The sequence below is a fragment of the Crocodylus siamensis genome, chromosome 4 (assembly GCF_052110815.1).
Source record: "Crocodylus siamensis isolate JL-2025a chromosome 4, ASM5211081v1, whole genome shotgun sequence".
In the NCBI taxonomy this organism is placed as follows: domain Eukaryota; kingdom Metazoa; phylum Chordata; order Crocodylia; family Crocodylidae; genus Crocodylus; species Crocodylus siamensis.
In genome coordinates, this window is record NC_143398.1 from 104,121,615 (window position 1) to 104,140,005 (window position 18,391).

The 18,391-nt window shown below is 44.5% G+C and overlaps 1 protein-coding gene across 2 annotated transcripts in view; it reads left to right on the top strand.

The window, feature by feature from the left end:
- The first annotated feature begins 1,900 nt into the window (after positions 1 to 1,900).
- Positions 1,901 to 18,391, top strand: part of WASHC3 (WASH complex subunit 3) — a 29,791-nt gene continuing 13,300 nt past the window's right edge. The window contains exons 1-5 of one of the 2 annotated variants that reach the window (XM_090043236.1): positions 1,901 to 2,056; positions 4,888 to 4,986; positions 7,093 to 7,158; positions 10,509 to 10,640; positions 13,195 to 13,305. In XM_090043236.1, coding sequence (XP_089899362.1) covers positions 2,006 to 2,056; positions 4,888 to 4,986; positions 7,093 to 7,158; positions 10,509 to 10,640; positions 13,195 to 13,305 — 459 coding nt within the window. In that variant the 5' untranslated portion in view covers positions 1,901 to 2,005. The remainder of the gene's footprint in view (positions 2,057 to 4,887; positions 4,987 to 7,092; positions 7,159 to 10,508; positions 10,641 to 13,194; positions 13,306 to 18,391) is intronic. The other variant, XM_090043237.1, reaches the window with a different exon arrangement.

Here is an 18,391-nt window from a genome sequence, read left to right on the forward strand (position 1 = left end):
CTCTTGGCCAAACTGGCCAATTGTGGCCTTGGCTCCACCACAATCCGCTGGCTGGGAAACTGGCTCCGTGGTCGGACCCAGAGGGTTGTAACTGATGGCAGTCACTCATCGTGGTGCCCTGTGACCAGTGGGGTCCCTCAAGGCTCTGTCCTTGGACCCATCCTGTTCAACATCTTCGTTAATGATGTGGACACTGGAGTCAGGAGTGGACTGGCCAAGTTCACCGATGACACCAAACTTTGGGGCAAAGCATCCACGCCAGAGGACAGGCGGGTGATCCAGGCTGACCTGGACGAGCTCAGCAAATGGGCAGACGAGAACCTGATGGTATTTAACACCGAAAAATGCAAGGTTCTCCACCTTGGGAGGAAAAACCTGCAGCTTCCTTATAGGCTCGGCAGTGCTACGTTGGATAGCACTACAGAAGAAAGAGACTTGGGGGTCATCATTGACCACAAGATGAACGTGAGCCTGCAATGTGATGCTGCGGCTAGTAAAGCGACCGAAACGCTGGCTTGCATCCATAGATGCTTCTTGAGCAAATCCCGGGACGTCATTCTCCCCTTGTACTCGGCCTTGGTGAGGCCGCAGCTGGAGTACTGCGTCCAGTTTTGGGCTCCACAATTCAAAAAGGATGTGGAGAAACTTGAGAGAGTCCAGAGGAGAGCCACACGCATGATCAGAGGTCAGGAAAACAGATCTTACGATGACAGGCTGAGAGCTATGGGACTCTATAGCCTGGAAAAGCGCAGGCTCAGGGGTGATCTGATGGCCACCTATAAGTTTATCAGGGGTGACCACCAGGATCTGGGGGAACGTTTGTTCACCAGAGCGCCCCAAGGGATGACGAGGTCGAACGGTCACAAACTCCTGCAAGACCGTTTCAGGCTGGACATAAGGAAGAATTTCTTTACTGTTCGAGCCCCCAAGGTCTGGAACAGTCTGCCAGCGGAGGTGGTTCAAGTACCTACATTGAACACCTTCAAGAGTAAATTGGATGCTTATCTTGCTGGGATCCTATGACCCCAGCTGACTTCCTGCCCTTTGGGCAGGGGGCTGGACTCGATGATCTCCCGAGGTCCCTTCCAGCCCTAATGTCTATGAAATCTATAAAATCTATGAAAAACAATCTGCAGGGCTGTGAAATAGGAGCTTCCGGACAGGGAACAGATAACAGCAGAAGTGCAGAATAAAGGATTCATAGACTCATAGATATTAGGGGCTGGAAGGGACCTCATGAGATCACCCGATCCAGCCCCCCTACACTTGGGCAGGAAAGCCTGCGTGGGCCATCGCTTATCTGGTGGAACATCAAGACCATTCAAAAAAAGAAAGCAACCTTAACACTGGTGGTATGAAGAGTTTAGAAGGTATATTATGTATTTATTATTGTTATTATTATTGAAAGGGTAAATTATACCGAGCCATGAAGTCAATCAACTCCCTCAGCGCTGCCTGGGAATGCTACTGCCACTGCCAAAAGGTCCTGGCAGAGGTGATATCTTTTATTAGACCAACTAGATATTTGCACCAAAAATTTTTTTTAACAATCTTTATTTGCAATCTTTCAGCGCATTTGGGGTGGAGCAGGAATCAAAGGGAGTTGTAATGCAACCCCTGGATCTGCCTCTGCCCCCCTCCCCTCAGCCCTGCTGGCTTCACTGATGTACCCGCTCGGGGAGAGGGGGGCAAATAAGAGGCAAGGGTGTGTTAGGGCGGCATCTTTTATTGAAACAACCAAATACCGCCGATCAAGTCAGACAAACAAGCCCTCCCCTTAATCTCGGCCCCTTTAAGAGGTGGAGACGCCAGAACTGGACGCAAGTGGCCTTTAACCACGCCTGCTGGGGGTGGGGCGCCTCGGCGGAACTACCACTCCCATGATGCATTCCTTTAGCGGCTTTCCCGCGCATGCGCAGAGTGGGGCTGGCCCTGTGGAGGCGGTTTTGTTTCCGGCGGGCGGAGGTCAGAGGCTGGGAGTTGCTTCTAGCCTTTGCCCTGGGGGATGGACGAGGACGGGCTGCCCCTGGTGGGCTCCGGCATCGACCTCACCAAGGTGCGGGCTCGAAACGCAAGTTTTCGTGGGCTGAAGCCCGCTTCATCAGATGCGGCAGTGGGAGGTGCTCTCCTGCTCGAAGCTGGGCGGGTTTCCCCATGTAGACGTTCGGGTGCAGACCATTTCAGGTGGCTGCGCCTGGGGTCCTCTGTGGGCAGGGCCTTGGTAGTCCGAAGGCAGGCAGGAGGCGGGGTAGTGGGAAGCTCGTGCTGTAGCTGTCTGTCTGCTGTGGGTAGCCTGTGAGGTGCCAGCGGACTCTGCCTTCTGCTTGGGTATGGCATCTCTCCTGCCTGAAAGACTAACCAAAGTGGGTGGACGGCTGTGGAGATATCGATATGTATATCTCAAGCTTTTGTGGACTGCAGCTCACTTCATCAAAGCTGTGATGAGAGGTGGTCAAAGCTGAGCTCGTTTCCCAGTGTAGATATTCACAGGAGTTCAGGGCTGGAAGGGACCTGGTGAGATCAGCGGGTGCAGCCCCCCTGTTGTGGGCAGTCCATTTCACTTGCTGCGCCTGGTGCTGTCTGTGAGCAGGGGAGTGTTGGTCTGCAGTCCAGGAATAGGCAGGGTAGATCAGGCACCTTATAGACTAGCCAAAGTAGGTAGATAGTGATAGCACTAGCTATTAACGTCTGGGGTTAAGAGGAGGATATTAGCTGATCTGTTGACCTTGGAGCTCAAACTGTAGGGGCCAAACAAGGTGGTAGTTAAACTCTCTTTAAAGAATCACTTTCGTGAAACTTGTTTTCTCTTTCCCAAATATCTTTATCCTTTTCTTTGCTACCTCTGAACAGTTTTGGCACAAAAAGAGCTGTCAGTGGTAAGTCCTCTGCTGCAAAAGCAGAATGCAGCAAAATACTTCATCTATTAATACTATCCATGTAAAATTTTACTGTTTCACACAGTAGTATTTCTCAAGTTGGTGTAGCTTTTATTTAATTTCGGAGTTCCTTACGAACCGCAAAACAGAATGCAGAACAGTTCAGATTGATCATGGGATCCAGTAATCTCCCAGGTGTTTCTGGGAGGTGTTAAACCCAAGATAAACTTAAATATTTTCTGTCCAATTTTTTTATGACATTGCTTGGGTTGGGGGTAACACAACGCTAAACAGAACTACAAAATGGGATGAGTAACTGAATAGGTGATTCCTATATTTGTCTTACACTTTTCAACTTGTTAAATCTGGATTGCTTATGGAACCACCACTATTTTTACAATAGTCTTAGATGAGATTGGGGTGTAATCATAGTATTTAGATTGGGCTGCGAGTTCATATTCTCTCATTTTTACCCAAAGGTTGAGACTTTACATTTTGTTTATATTTCAGGAGTTTTTGCCGGTCCAAATCTAAGCCTTATTGTACCGGATGCTGTACATCTAAGAACAACAGAAATTCAGTGCCTCTGAAACTTCCCATTTTGGGCCTAAGTAAACATTTGCATGAATAATTAGACCTTCTCAAAATACATAGAACCAAATAGTTCACAAGGTTAGGTTTCTTAGTGTGGCCCACCCCCCGGCAAAGTTGGGAATTTGAAACCCAGCCAGGGATTATATACAGCTGCTGCAGTACTCCAGCTGTGGGCCATGTCTTTTATTTGAAGGGGTGCTGCTTCTCTAGTCATCTGCTTGAGACTGTTGATGAGCTGTAGCTGTGTGGAGAAGTGGCATCCTTTAAAATAAAAGCTGCAGCAAATAGCTGCACATGTGTCCTTCATTTAACCTTCTGACAGTTAAGTTGCTATCTGATGAAATGATGAGCTCTTGCTCACACAAGCTTATACAGTATAAACTCATAAATCTGGCATGCTTGGGGCCGAGCACTTGCTGGAAATTTGAAAATGCTAGATTTTTTTAAACTGGCATGATGGCTGGTCGTGGAGCTGAGGGGAGGTTAGCGGCAGCTGGTCCTGGAGCAGTGGCCGCACATGGAGCAGTGGCACAGTGTGGTGAATGGCAGTGGCAGCCACCATCTGCAAACTTCCTCCTCCATGTCCAGGGGGGCAGTGCCAGATTTTTGATCATTCTGGATTTTTGGTATCCAGATTTATGAGCTTATACTGTACTTCTATAATTCAGTTAGTTTATAACACTGATTTTCAACCAGGTACCACAGCATCCTGGGGTGCCTTGAGTTTCTTTCGAGGGTGCTGTGAGGCACCACACAGCACTACTAGGTGTGCAAGCATGCTTCACAGTATAAACAGATTTCAAACAGGAATCCATAGTATTAAAACAGTTCTGCCCTGCTGTGGTTTTTCAGAGTTCTTTGCAACAGTAGAATTGATCTACTATTTTTCTGTACTGAAAAAATGAGTGAAAAATAAGAGATGGCATTTTCTGAAGGTGTCTTGTGTCTAGCTAACAAAGTGCATTCTACCCTGCCTTCTGCCTGAGTTCACGCTAACATGGCTAACAACTGCTTTGTGTTCCCAATTGTAACTAGATACTAGTTTATGTAAATGTACTTAATTTCCCCAATACTGAGACCCAAAGGGAGAGACCCTGATCCACTTCCTTTTACAGTTTTATGATGACTTCCAGAAAGCATTGCTCTTTGGTTAAAACATTCTCTTTTGTGATGAAAACTTCTTTGTTTTTTCAGGTGGTATTCCCTTGTCTCTACACTCACACTTAGAAGATTAAAATATTGATTGATTTTTTTTCATGTTCCTATATTCATGGTATAGTTAGGACAAATGATTAAAATATTTTCTTAGCCTCTTTTATATAAACTTCAAAATGGGGTCTTGAATACAAGGGTAAGAATTGGAAATGCATGTTTTCTGTGTGTAAATTCTGGGGTTTTTTTGTTTTGTGTAACATAGGTTCCAGCTATTCAGCAGAAAAGAACTGTGGCATTTCTAAACCAGTTTGTGGTTCACACAGTACAGTTTCTTAACCGGTTTTCTACTGTTTGTGAAGAGGTATGTTCATATTGCATCATTTTGTATTGGGTGAACAAATATTACCTATAGAACTGATTCCATTGATATGTCTCGGTACCAGATAACTATGTGAAGTAGAACAGAAAAACTCGATCCACAACCTGTTCAAGGTTTAATTTGAGTAAGTTAATAATGAAAATGCTTTCACCTGTGTGAACTCTAATTTTACCAAGATAATAGCAATTTCATCTTTGGACATGCAAGGATTTGTTGAGGTATGGAGCTTTTCTGATCAATTCTATGTGCAGAGATTCTTATTCCCCATTTCAGTGGGGTTCAAGTGTTCCTCATTTCAGTTTGGCTTAACCTGCTCTGAATAACAGTATCTCTTCCAGCTGGGACTAAGGATGTCATGCCAAACCTTCCAGGCAAGTTAGCCTCCACCTCAGCTTTGAAAGTGGGCTAAGCTAAACTGAATGTAAATTACTCTGATACTACAAAACACTCCCAAAATTTGGCAGGTGACTAGCACATCACATGAGCCAGTTGTTTTAAGAAGTTTTAAACAAAAAGAAATGAAACTGAAGACTGCCGATACTGACAGATTTTTATAGTAAATGTAGCATCCATGTAAATGTTCCAGATTGACAGCTCTAGAAACCAGAGTTTTCTAATTAGTCACAGAACTGCATTGTACAAGCTCTTTCCCTTCTGAAAGGGCCTTGTCAAAAGATGAGAGATTAATTCAGCTTCTATATGCCTTGTAGATTCATCATTTTGCTGAAAGGTTCTGTTATTTGTGGCCCTGAACTTGATCCTTAGTGTTTAAGAAAATACAGAGCAAATTTTCATGTTTAAAATGTCTATTTAATACGTATTACAAAGCACCTATATATGAAGCTGTGGAGGGGTGGTTCCCAGTACAATAAAGTTGTGAAGTCCGAGTGACCCACAGATATTAAACTGTGTAAATAAGCATTTTGTGAAAGATAAATTCATATTTACATAAACTTAAATTCATAGTTACATAAGAGACTAAATACTTGTTTTATAACCTCCAAGAGTGATTTTTTTTTTTCATTAAATACAGAATCTGTTTTAGCTGCCCAGGTCACAGCTTAAATTGACATAAGCCAGGAAACTCAAGGTTAAGGTCAACACTGGCCTTAACTTTGAAATTTCTAGCTTTTGTTAAATTAAGACCGACTTATAACTCTGTATAATTTATTTGGGTATGTACCACTTATTTAAGGGGCCTATGGTTTCCTTTTAAAAAGGAGATTAACTCATCTGGAAAGGACAAAACCATCTGTAAATAAGTCGCTATGTTGTCAGGAAGACGAACCATGTCCCTCCTTATTTTTCTAAAGCATTGGCACAACTGCCACTTTCTCTGGGTGTTAAAACTTCTGCTCAAGAGCCAGACAGAATCTAGCTAACCTGCCAGAAAGCTGTCAGAATGCTACGTAACTGCCAACCAGCATGCTAGCCAATTTTGCTTGGATGCTCTGGCTGAACATGGTAATGATTAGTTAAAGAAGTAACAGTTTTTATGGATGAATTTTTAAAAATAAATTGCATTTAAAAAGAACTTTGCATGAAATTTGATTGAGGGGCAGTTGGAGCATTTGATGCTTTCAGTTTGTTTTGACTGTAAAGGGTTTTGACCATAAATGACTTCCATTCACCTCCCTGTATTTGTTATCAGATTATTCTTTTCTGCAGCCCCTCCTGGCAAGTACAGTTACATATATACATTTCACACCCTTTTCTCTTTGGTTTTGAAAGAAAGCTTTTTGAAGCAAGTAACATTTACGTCTGAGGGTATAGTAGGTCCAACTTTATTACCACAAAACTATGAAAAGCTTATTTACAATAGCTTTCTCATTTACTATGAAACTTATTATGGCCCCATATCCCCTCTGTGGTCTGTTGGCAGGGTTACCATTAATTAGAAAAGCATTTTGTGCAAGAACATTATTTTCAAATATTAACTATTGCTATAAACTTCACTAGCCAACAATATTCATAATTGTGTAATTACCCCACTTAAGTTATTTTGTAACAAGAGATTCCGTGTCACTTATATTGTATCGATGAGCTAAGACCATAGAACAGTTTCCTCATGTTCTAACTCTCTCCTAGAAACTGTCAGCACTCTCCCTCCGTATTCAACAGATTGAAACAACGCTTAATATTTTGGATGCAAAGGTTTGTCTATACACACAAACTTTTTGTCTTTTGGTTAGACTTTTAGAGCATTGTACGTTAACATCTCCCTTGTAAATAGTAGTTTATTGTACTAGGCTACAAATATCAGAATCTTACTGTAATGGAATTAATCAAACATAGTAAAAGCTTTCAGAGTGACATAAGTTTCACTGTCACTCTGAAAACTAAATCAAGCTAAATCAAAAGCTTGTGGCAAATTTGCTTGTACGTGATCTGCCACAACAGATTTATCTTATAAGAAAAAAGGACAAGACAGCATATAGTGGAAATAATATCTTTATCATTTTGATTGCTTCTGGGCGCAGCATTTACATGTGTGCCTGGGACTACAGTATGTTGAGCTCCGGCGGGCAAGGGACCCAAGGGGTTAGTCTGCCCACCTGGGGCTGCTCCAGTCTCACTCAACATGCTGTGGAGAGGTTGGTTGGGGCACAAGGGTGCTCCAGTGCAAGGCTAGCTTGCAGGCAGCCCCGCAGTGTAGCACCCTCATGCCCCAGCCAGCCCTAGTCACCATCTACACATGGTTTGTGGTGGAGTAAATAACTCTGCCATAGAATAGTACTCATGTTGGGCACTGCTAACCTATGGTGCAGTTAATGGCTCTGCACATGTGGATAGGAGACACTTTTCTGTGCAGCTAATTAAGCAACTCTGCAGTAAGCAATTTATGTAGATACCCCCATGAAGCAGGAACAAGCGCCTTATTTAGAACTGTTCATTCAGACTTCTGAGAGAGTGTCAATACATGGAGAAGGTTCCCATGTTTATGCTTTACCTTTTTTCAGAAGTTTTTTGAATAGGTGCTAATCTTGAAAAATTGGCCTTTACAGGCTGAATTTGAAGTTGTCCTGAATAAATGTGCAGTGCTTTCAATAGCTATAAAATGTGATCCTTAAGATTGTAGAGAAGATTTCAAAGATGCAGAGTAGCTCTATCTGATTTCGTGCAACTGCTGGTTTGTGTAGCCACCCTTGGTGCATATTGTAGGTTGTTCTGCTTACTGGTTCTTCCTCCATAAAGGGAGCAGCACAGCAGATGCCACATTCTCTGTGGATTACCAGTTTAACTAAAGAAGCCAAAACTCATGGCAGAGGTGATATCCTTTATTAGATTAATTAGATATTTGCACATATATATTTATTTGCAAGCTTTTGGGCACAGACACCCTTCATCACGCATAGGATATTGCAAAGTTTGTAAAAGTTCTCCTACGTAAAAATGAAAATTCATGTTTCACTGGAGAGCTGAAGATATGGTAAAGTCTGCTGTTTGAAACAGTTCATTTTGTGCAGATTAGGATCAGAGAAAAGTTGGAAAAGTCTTTTTACTTCAAAGTTGTCTGGTGGTAAGCAGGATGTAGAATCATATTTTCTTTAGGTTATGAAGTTTCATAGTTCACAGAAGAGTGGAAAGATGGAATGCTCCTCTGGGCAAGAACCTCTCTTGTGTAGTGGTATCTCTGTGCTCTGTTAGAATGCAAATTGGTTCAAACTAAAGTCTTCCTGCATTAATGCTATCCCTGGTGGTACTGTAAAAATTTCACATCTGTACTATCTAGACATGTTCAAATCAGTAGGTCCTGACAATCTCCACCCCAGAGTGCTAAGGGAATTAGCAGAGGTCATTGCGGGACCCCCGGCACAGCTTTACAAGCACTCGTGGTGCTCTGGTGAGGTGCCGGAGGACTGGAAAAGAGCCATTGTGGTCCCCATTTTCAAAAAAGGGAGGAAGGAGCACCGAGGAAACTACAGGCCCATTAGTCTTACCTTGGTCCTGGGGAAGCTCTTTGAGAAAATTATCCAGGAGCACATCTGCAAGGGACCAGCAGGGGAAATCATGCTTGGGGGCAACAACATGGGTTCATTAGAGGCAGGTCCTGTCAGACCAACCTGGTGGCCTTCTACGACCAGGTCACAAAATCTTTGGACTTGGGTGTTGCAGTAGATGTAGTCTTTCTGGACTTCAGGGAGGCCTTCAACACGGTCTGTCACCCCATTCCCATTAAAAAATTAGGCACAGTCACATGGGTCGCAAACTGGCTGGAGGGTCGCACCCAGAGAGTGGTGGCGGACGAGTCTTTTTTGTCCTGGAGGGATGTGGGCAGAGGGGTCCCCCAGGGCTCGGTCCTCAGGCCTGCACTGTTCAACATCTTCATCAGCGACTTGGACGAGGGGGTGAAAAGCGCCTTGTTCAAATTCGCGCATGACACTAAGATGTGGGGAGAAGTGGGCATGCTGGAGGAGAGGGACAGGCTACAACTAGATCTAGACAGGTTACAGGGGTGGGTGGATGAGAACAGGATGGGATTCAATACTGACAAGTGCAAGGTGATGCACCTGGGGAGGAAGAACCAGCACCATACCTACAGGCTGGGGAACTCCCTTCTTATCAGTGCAGAGGCAGAAAAGGATCTTGGGGTCGTCACTGATGCCAAGTTGAACATGGGCCGGCAGGATGGGGATGCAGTCAGGAAGGCTAACCATACCTTGTCATGTATCCATAGATGCATCATGAGCAGGTCCAAGGAGGTGATCCTCCCCCTCTATGTTACTCTGGTCAGGTCACAGTTGGAGTACTGCGTCCAGGTCTGGGTGCCGCACTTCAGGAAGGATGAGGACAGCATCGAGAGGGTCCAGAGAAGGGCCACTTGCATGATCGGGGAGCAGCAGAGTAGGCCCTACGAGTGGAGGCTACAGGACCTGAACCTGTTCAGCCTCCACAAGAGAAGGCTGAGAGGGGATCTGGTGACCGTCTACAAACTGGCCAAGGGGGACTGGCAGGCAATGGGAGAGTCTCTGTTCCCCTGAGCACTACTGGGAGTAACAAGGAATAACAGCCATAAGTTGACTGAGAGTAGATTCAGGCTAGATATCGGGAGGCACTACTTCACAGTCAGGGCAGCTAGGATCTGGAACCAACTTCCAAGGGAAGTGGTGCTCATTCCTACCGTGGGGGTCTTCAAAAGGAGGCTAAATAATCACCTAGCGGGGGTTGTTTGACAGCAGCATTCTTTCCTGCCCATGGCAGGGGGTCGGACTTGATGATCTGCTCAGGTCCCTTCCTACCCTAGCAACTATGAAACTGTAATGTAGATAGCACATGAGAGAAACAGAACACCTTCTCTCCCCTGTTTTTCAAATTGAAATCCCAAGCTAATGATGAAGCTATTGTTCTACTTACTTGGAACATCGGTACAAAATAAATTGGTGATTGTAGCTGTGTGCTAGACTGATATAAAGTGTTAGTTTCTAGGTAAGAGCCAATACATGTTATTCCTTTATTTAAAATTTCATGCTCACTGTTTATTTGGCAATGTCTTCTGCATTCAGTTATCTTCAATTCCTGGCCTAGAAGATGTCAAATTTGAAGTATCCAGTGGAAATGTGAATAGTGTTACAAATGGTCCAGTTCTACAAGCCACTACAGAACAACAATCAACATCTGTATCTCCTCAATCAGAAGTAAGTATTGAAATAAATATTTTAGAAAGTATATTTCTTCTATAGAGCTCCTCTTTGGCTGAACTAGCTGGAGCAAGCAAGTATAATGGAAGAAAGAAACCAAACCAAATTATAAATCTGAAATATTAAAAATTACCTTGGAAACTAAAGAGGAACTTCTACTAAGTAGGTCGTGGATGTCAAAGATCTGGCCTTCAAGCCAGATCTGGCCCACAGAGCCCCATCTTCCAGCCCCCAGTGCTGCCCCTGCATCTCATAGTTGAACCACATGATGCATGCAGTGTGCACTGGATTGGTCCTATACAAATGGTCTGCAAATGCTGCCTGCAGTGACTGCTTCAGCTGGGTTGGGACTGCTGCCCATGACACCTACTCTAGGTAGTCCAGGGTGGTTCTGCGTGTAGTGCCTAGCTCAGGACCTGGACTGCTTGCAGTGCCCTTCCTGCCTGATCCACAGTAGGTGTATGCAGTGTGGGTCCTGGACTAACCAGAGCAGATGCTGTATGCAGTGTGTATCCTGGACCAGCCCTACACGGGCACTGCATGCCCTGGATTCAGGATGTGGGGGGATCTAACATTGGTGGACCAGACCCATGCCACGTGTCTGGCATGCAGGAATGACTTAAGTAAACAAAGTTGGGAATGATCATGAATGAAACAAAAATATCAAATCCCATATTCCAGATGATAGCATTATGGAGACTACCTGTACTTTAATCACACTTCCCCTTCCACCTCACACTGGGCTGCCTCCCCTCCCATCCCATGGGGCAGATTGGGCCTGCAGACAAACTAGGCACTGCTCGTCCAGCCCACGGGGCAAAAAGATTGGTCACCACTTGTCTAAACAGATACTTTATTTGTGCTAATAATATATTTACGTGTGTACCACCCATGCATTCCCACCCCACCACCTCCCTTCCCCAAATAAAATACGCATTTATTTGTAGACAAAAACATTCCAGAATCATGGATTGGGCTGATTGTGACATAAAATAAGTGCTCCTGGAAACTATGTCCACGAAGTGTGGCATCCCAGAGAACAGTCCTGGTAAGATGGCCAGAACTACCTACTGTGGCAGTACAGCAATAAGACTAGGCCCCAGCCCCTTGTAAAAGCACTAGCAAGACTGTAGGCAATGCATAGGAGAGTGGGGGGGGGGCATGTGCTCCCCCTGAGATTGGCCCTTGCTGGCTGAGGAGTAGGGGGCAATGGCCAATTGCCACCTCCGCCCCAAGATTCTGGTGGCACCAAGAGAAGCACTTCCAGTTTGGCACTGGTAATTGTGCTGGTGGTTAACCCCCTCTCCCCCGGTTGGTGATCGGATGCTGGTGCCCGCCCCCCCCCCCCCCCCAAAATCAAGAGGCATGAGTTGCCCATGAGCAAGGCTTAACCTATAAGGAACTATTTATAGTAAAGAATTTCTATAAATAATAAAATGTTTTTTTCTACACCATAACTCTCATCAAGATACTATGTACTGCATGTTGCAGCTCATTTGCTTTAGTCACCCCAATTGCTGCTTCAGGCATGAGCTACAGAGCTCTCAGACTTAACAGCTTTTGCTCCCTTGGGCCACAGAAACAGTAGCCATCTTAAAAGCAAGCAGACACTGTGTTCTTAATGGCTGCTGTCCCTCCCTGTTTCTATTCCAGCCAAGAAAAATGTGCTTCCCTGCCTACATGCACCTCAGTTTTGGAGGGATGATTTTTTTGGGGGAAGGTACAGGTGGTATGCAAGTAAATATAATATCTGAGGTGTTTTAAATGGCTAGTGATTTGTTTTCTGCATTTGCTGCCTATAAAAAAACAAAAACAAAACAGCCAACTCTTAGGTATTTTCCTCTTTTAATTTACCATATTTTCTCTTATACACTGAATAGACACTCACCTTGTTTTAGGAAGGCAGAATGAAAAGAAAGGTTTTTCCATTCATGACTGAATCCTGAATATTGCGGCTCAGCCAAAAGCTAGTTTCAACCCTTTCACAGCCACTGCCGAATTGGCAACAGCTTTTGTCTGCTCACCCAAAAGCTATCACCTATTCAGCAGTGGCTGTGAGAGGGTTAAAACCAACTTTGATGGTGAACATTCCCTCTCTCTGGAAAAGGACAGCCCTTACAGTGCCCCTGTGTGTTAAACGTGGTTCAAAAATTGGCTTCCTCACTTAAGACACACGCACACATCCATTTTTGGAGCATTGTCTTTTGTGGAAAACCTGTGTGCATTATATAAGTAAACATGCATTTGTGTCTATTCCAGTACATGTAGTGATTTATTATTGTCATTATGAAATGCTGTTATTATTTGATTTCGGAAGTGCTTCATTTGAATTCATTACAGTTGTTTTGTTAAAATCCTTTTAACGTGAAAAAAATCATCATACATAAACAATTTATGTATGGCATCTTTGGTGCACAGAAATATTAGAAATCTATAATCTTACACTGGTACAAAAATAAGTTATTTACCATGAGGTTTAAAGTCTTACTGATTTTTGAAGTATTTTTAGTCTGTGTCATTGACTTATTGGTTTAATTTTCTGTATGTACAGCAAAACAGTATACATGAGACAGGATTACAGAAAACGGAAGCAGCAGAGGAAAATGTCATCACTGTAGCAAAGGATCCAAGATATGCCAGATATCTCAAAATGGTTCAAGTTGTAAGTCTGTTTTTCCTCTAGCTTCATTTGGAGGTCCATGATAGTTGTCATGATTCACATACAGATCTGTAAGTTTCATGTAATTGTATTTTCTTTGTTTCCTGAGAATTTCTACTTTAGAAAATAAATAGCAAGGAAAACCTTAAGATGTTTGCACCTATTCATCTGGGATATTGTCTGCCCATTTTTTATTCATTTGGAAGAGTGTACAGTCCTTCACAAATCTGACTGATAGTTCTTAGAGTCTCAAAAAAACCTTGATGTAGTGTTCCAGCTCTAGAAAGAGGATTTATTACTTTGAAGATTGTCTTCTCTGCTTCGCCTTGCAAAATCTCTGTGTTAACCTGTATAGATCGGGTGCTTCAGTGGGGCTTTTTTTGGGGCTTTTATCAAATAGCTGATTGAGTCTGCTTTAGATAAAAGTGCCAGATCGCCCCACTGAAGCAAATAGTCTATACAGATGCTGCAGAGCCAGATCAAACTAGTGCACTGCTGCTTCTGGTAAAGTGGCTTGTGTTCGTTGGGTTTTTTTAAACCTCTGTAAGCAACCTTTAAGCCCCAATTATCACTTCAGATAATTAGCCCTCTTGGCTGCATGCTCATGAGCAGGGATGTGCATTTCCCCAGGGACAAACAGCAGCGGCACAGTATGTGCCGCTACTACTTGTCCATGGGGAATGCCCATGCATATGTGCTCTGGCATGTGGCATGTTGCCTCTGGAGTAGGGGAGACTGGGGCCAGCATCTGAGCTGGCTCTAGCAGCCTTACCTGGGGGCCTTTGGGGGCTGCAGTGGCAGCAATCCAGATGCATGGAGAGTTGCGAGCTCCCAAGAGTGTGGCACTGGCTGTCCCGGCTCCAGTTTCGGGTGGCACACATTGCCACCACATACGCTGCCCCACTTTTTTTTTTAGGTGCAGGTGTTTTTCGACACCAGGGTCTCCCAGTGTCAAACCCACCCCGTGCCGCAAATTAGCACAGGGATCTCCTGCATGTGCAATGTGTGGTGCCATAGATAGGTCTGTAGGGCTGTGTACAACACATGCACGCTTGTCTGGACTCACCCTGTAATCAATCTAATATGCTTGGAATATTTCAGATTTCACAGCTAGCTTAGGTATTTTTGCATGGTGTTGTCTTGCACCACCTTACTATGCCCCATCTCACTGACTCACTTATTTAAAGGGGAGAATAATGAACTGGGTAGCCCAGTGAACTTAGCTGTTCTTTATAATGAGAAGCCTGGAAGCAGCATGAAACAAAAGTCCAAGTGCCACTTGACCTGCAAGCACTTTACTGACTACTAGGGGTCCCATGTGTGAGCCACAGTTTGAATTAGATACTCAAGAACATAATTAGCTTATTAAACTAAATAAGGCTGTGGTGGAAGGAAAATACCATACCGCGCTGTACCAAACCATACCATACTGTACCGTACCAACGTGTCCCAAAATTTTAAATGCATTCTTCGTTTTAAAAGACAGAATGAAGAAGAAAAAACTTACCTTGTATTACTGTATTTTTTTTATATCCTCATTCACCTTATCCCCAAAATCGCACTCCCAACATTGGAGTACATTTATTAAACGAGGAAACTGATTTTGTGCCAAAGATAGAAGCATCCTATTTAGCTTCCTACTTCACAGTGCAGCAGCCATGGTATTTTTGTGCCGGCAGCTGAGTCAGTTGATTTAATGACTGTTGTTCTTTACTCCACACGTGTTAATGACCTCTGTTTAAAGGTCTTGATGTTCCACTAATGGAGCTAACTTTTTCTCAAAGCAGTCTTTATGTCTGCCAGCTGTTCCTGGTCCCTCTTCCTCTTCTGTTAATTGCTGCAGATTTTACTTTGTTTCACCTGTAAGTAGTGGAACCTGCTCTTACTATATTTCTCACCTATAATGTGTACTCCAATTTCCAGCAGCTTACCTTTGGGGCAAAGCGGGGGAGGTGTGAGTCACATGTGAGGAGAAGATGATATATTCTTCTTCTCACTGTGAGTGGTATGAAAGTCACTGATCTACATTAATTTTCTAACAACTTAAAGTGCTCATTCCATTTAACTTATTTGATCGTCAGCTTTTATGTGTGTCGCATTTACTGTAACATAAGCCTTTTAGCTCAGTTGATGCCCAGACCGAATTAATCTCTAATACTATGGATCCCAAACTATTGGACGTTAATTTTGGTTGTACATACAACTAGCCATATACATTGGAGCATACTTCTGCTCAGTTTAATGGGGAAATACTAGCATTGATAGAGCAAAGAGTTTTGGGGTGATGAAGATGTCAACACCAAACACTGGTTTGCTTCTGCTGTATCTCTTTGTAAAAAATATGTGGCTGCAGGCATGTAATTGTGGCTGTATAAACTTTACTCTTGGTTTCTCAGGTAGTTGACTACAGCAATCTCCTTTCAGAGCAAAATGTAATTTTTATAGACAAGGCTTTGTGTATCTAGTGCTACTTTTATTAGGTATAAAGAGGACCTGAACAAACTGTAAAGACCACCCCTCCCTTCTCCCCCCCCCACCCCACCCTCTTGTCTTGAAACATCTGATGTAAAATTTAGCAGTCTTGTTTATCTGGAGATCCAGAGATGTGGATATAGAAGTATGCAGGGTAGATTGGCACCTTATAGACTAATTAATCTAAGATGTATAGAGAGCACAAGTTTTTGTTAACTCGAGTTCACTTTATCAAATGTGGAAGCATGACAGCCTTAATTGTTGATGCAAGCATTTAACTAATCTAGCAACTGAGATTTAAGTATTTATTGAAGATGCTTTCAAATACTGTTTTAGACAGTCTTTGACCAACCGTGGCTTTGCTATTTTGGTACGAGTAGCTTTGGCAGTCAATGTGCATCATGGGCAAAGGGAGAAAATATTATTTGGGGGGTCTGAGTGCATGCTTGTTGTGGGGAAGGGCTGTGGGAGGCGCAGATCAAGGCCACCGCAGTGAGGGAGGGAGTGAGGCAGGGTTGTGGGAGGGTTGGAGCCCCCATTCCCTGGGGCGAATGGGGCCCAAGAAATGGGGCGGGTTGTGGGAGGGTTGGAGCCTGGACAGCTCATTCGGGGCATGGGGGGGGCTCCCACCGCTGCACATATCTCAGCAGAGGAATGGGGGGCACGTGCCCCCTGGATCTGTGCGTGGGGTGGAGGTGGGCTGCTGCTGTGCCCTGGGCTCTTGAGCACCACTGCCCAGGAGTGGTGCGATGCCATGTGCCTGTGCCTACCCCTGCCAGGCAGGCAGGGGGCAAGGCTCAGTCAGTGCATGGCAGACACATGGCACTGCGCTGCTCCCAGGCAGCAGCACTCAGAACCCAGTGAGCAGTGACAGCCCACCTCTACCCTGTGCACACATCGGGGGGGCACATGCCTCCCTGGGGCTCTGCTGAGATGAGTGCAGCGGCAGGAGTCCCTCTGCCCCTGAATGAGCTGCCTGGACTCCAACCTTCCCACAACCCACCCCATTCACCCCAGCCCTGCCCCTACCTCACTCTCTCCCTTCCTCACCGTGGTGGCCTCAATCTGCCCCCCCACTCCTTGCATGGTCTTCCCCATGACTTACCTGCTGTGATGGGCAGTGCTCTACATGGCACGGGGCTGCTGCAGGCTGTGGCTCCGCATCTGTCTGTGCACACTCCTTCCCTCCACCCCCTACCCCACTGCAGCCACTCGGAGCCTGCACCCAGGCTGTCCTACCACCCTCCTTGCTGCACCATGTTTGTGGGGGGCTAAGCCCCCTTATCCCTGGCCTTCAACTGCCTGAGATGTGCATCCATGTTAAGGGTGCTATAGCATACTGGTATTCCTCAGTGCTCCTAATGTAAATATAGTCTTAATACAAATCACATTTGTCTTAGTCCAGCCTCAGTAACATGATAATCTGACATTTATCTAGTCATTCATAGTATTGGGGAAATAGAAATTTGGGGCTTCAATACCTGTTATTGTGTTAAAAAAAAAAAAAAAAAAAAAAAAAAAAAAAAAAAAAGCAAAACTTTTTGCAGAGGAGGGGACAAAAGAGACCAGGAAGTTGCTTTCAACAGCAGAATAGAGGAAGAAGGAAAAACAAACAAGAACAAATCCCATGTTTTTCTTTCGTGGTAAACAAAGTTAAATTAGTCACTTCCCTTTTAGGAAAAAGTGCCTCACTATTACCATACGTGGTAGTGTTACAAGATAAGTGATGTTGCTGAGGAGGTCACGTGGTTCAGTGGTGCTCAGCATATAGCCTGCAGCCAGATCTGGCCCAGGGCTCCACATAGGTCCAGAAATTTGACAGCAGGGTTAGTAGTGGCAGTGTTAATTGCCAGTCTCTTGCTGCTGAATGTGTCCAGATTTGTGGAGAGTCCTGCAGGCTAGATGATGTAGCTGTAGCCCTACATGCTAGGTCATTGATCTGCAGCTGGATCTGGTGCACAGGGTCAGAAGGTTGAAAGCTGCTGATCTAGTCCAGCTCCCTGCCCAAGGCAGGAGCATCCCTATCCAAACCATCCCCTACACATGCTTACTTAACCTATTCCTAAAACTAAATAAGAAAATTCTGTTCAACAGCTGCAAGACATCTTGTTGAAAACACCAAGAACACCCTAACCTACCCCAAGTAAAGCAGGGGGTTGAAGGTACTATCAATATCCTACGTTGTTCAGATATACTCGAGAGATCCAAGGAACAGGGCCATGCCCCTTGCTACAGAGAGAAGTGAAAATCCCACCACCGTTCATGCCAATCTGACACTGGGATAAAAATTGTTCCTGATCTCAAATATGGCATTGTTTCTGATCCTGAGCAGAAGAGCAAAATCCTGTAACCAGGAACCTACAGTTATAGTCCCAGCAGGAATGTTGGCATACCCTCATCAATCCCCAGCCTCGGCTGTAGCCAACATCCAATGCTTCCAATAAGCCTACAGTAATTAGATACTCAGTTCTTAATTGAATTTAGGCACCTGTTAAATTTTTGGTTTAATATAAGGTCCCTGCTATGTGGTTTTGTTGACAGTTTGTACTCACAGCTCCCCTGTGCAGCAGAACCCATTCTTACACCAGCTTTCTGACGCAGACAGACGAACAGACTC